Here is a 1989-nt window from a genome sequence, read left to right as displayed (position 1 = left end):
TCATATGCACAGATAGTCTTTTAATCTTCAGAGCAATACAGATTAGATCCAGTCATAATTTTTTTTTTTTAAATCCTACCCATTTGATCTGCCAGCTAATCAAAACACAAAAAATGAACAGAAAGCCAGCAAAAATTACATTAAAAAAAATCCAAACCAATGCTAAAAGAGCGAGCAATAGGAAAATGGGTAAGTAAACTATAAAGGATCTTTATGGGGTAGGGAAACATGATAGTTGAAACAAAATGAGAAAACAAAACTAATTACCCATTTTACCATCCTAAATTCAGCGACCTTCTTTTACGCCAATATGGATATTGGAAGTGGCATAACCATCAACATATGTCCTTCTTATCTGGTTTTCAATTTCATTTTGACAAAAGGGTATTTTATCATCACCCACTTAAATCATACACTTCCCCTTTGTACACTTCCCTTTCGCCCCACCCCCTGCTTGAGTCGACATCAAGAAGTTGTGACAGCCGAGTCACTGGACTGCTTCAAGTCCAGACTGGCCTCTCATCTCTAAAAGTGAATCCCCCCACCCCCCCATTCCCCCCCTCCTCCTAACCACCCATACACCCCAAATCACCCCTCCTCCCCCCTCCCCCACTCACAGCTGATGCAGAGGCTTGGCATCATGTCAGTGCACGCTGAACGTACACTGGCTGGCCAGGTCGCAAAAAGAAAGGAAGAAGAAAAGAGAAAAAAGAAAGAGAGATTTTTTTTTCTCAATCCTCACAACAGCGCAATCCTCAGCAACCTCCCCAAACTACAACAGAACCATCAATAGAATGATGTTGGTTGTACAAAGGAAGAAGAAGATTTTGGGACATTTCGTGTCGTTAAAAAAAGGAGAAAAAAAAACCTTGACTGTAAAGGTGGATCACACACTATTCTTATATGCTGGGTACCCCAGAACCCCTCCCCCCTCCCCCATACCCCCCCCCCCTTTTTTTTTAATTTTAATTTTTTTTTTTTCTTCAAATCGTTGAAATAGATCCCAGAATTTAGCGGAACAAAAAACATCAAATTATCTCCCTTGTCCCTTCCTCCGCCAACCACCATTCCCCACCCCCACCCCCGACTTTCACCACCCCCACGTACACGCCTCCCCTAAGTTGTTTTTTTTCCCGTGCGTGATAAGTGAATACTACATGGAACTTCATCATCACTTTCTTACCATGGGTTGTAGAGATGAGGGACAAGGTGGTCAACAACACAAACAGTACTCCAAGATGACCGCGGTAATCCATTTACTCCAGAGGTGGATCCTTAGATCTGTATCGGCAACACGGAGTTCAACAGATCCAGCCGTGGTCTGTCTGTGAGGAATCGAAACAATCAAAATCCAGCATAATCAGCTGGCACTGGAGCACACGACTTTTCCTCTTCAACACTTGTGGCGCTTCCGAAAGAAAGATACAAACAACTTGAAAAAGAAAATGCACCAGCTGACACACACACGCACACGAAAACCCGGCAATACCAAGTTGAAAAACAGATCTACTCCTCCATGGTGGTAGGCACTTTTTCTTTGGTGTGGACCCTTGATCATAAAATCCATCCCATTTCTTTCCATTCACATGTTTGCTCTTTGGAAGTGTCGTGTTATCACGCTGCCACACACACACACGACATACAACTTCCACTCTACCCCGCGTGTTTCCCTTGTTCTCTTTCCTCAGTTTGGTAACCTCGTAGTTCCTCACAGCGGTGTATTTTGTGTGTGTGCGCGCGCCGCTGCTGTGCTCACGCCGTGTCTTGCGCGAAAAGATATTTACATATTCATGAGTATAGAGAGAGGGGGGGGGTGGGGGGGGGAAGGAGGTGGGTGACGGGTGGTGAAATAGACAAGGACGACATCTCGTTGCCTGGCAGCAGGTCAACAAAGCATTGTGTTCGTTCTGTTCAGTCCTGTGTCGGCGCCCAGCGGAAAGATCTTGTTGCTCATGTGGAACGACTAAAAAGCCTGGCATATAAGTCGCG

General features: G+C 44.8%; 1 protein-coding gene across 1 annotated transcript in view; it reads right to left on the bottom strand.

Annotated features, from left to right (window-relative positions):
• Window positions 1–1704, bottom strand: part of LOC143292381 (uncharacterized) — a 226667-nt gene extending 224963 nt beyond the window's left edge. Inside the window, 1 exon segment of the mRNA XM_076602599.1 lies at window positions 1184–1704. Coding sequence (XP_076458714.1) covers window positions 1184–1256 — 73 coding nt within the window. The 5' untranslated portion in view covers window positions 1257–1704.
• Window positions 1705–1989: the final 285 nt, after the last annotated feature.

This window comes from Babylonia areolata, chromosome 18, assembly GCF_041734735.1.
Source record: "Babylonia areolata isolate BAREFJ2019XMU chromosome 18, ASM4173473v1, whole genome shotgun sequence".
Lineage (NCBI taxonomy): Eukaryota > Metazoa > Mollusca > Gastropoda > Neogastropoda > Buccinidae > Babylonia > Babylonia areolata.
This window is presented reverse-complemented; position numbering and strand designations above follow the sequence as displayed.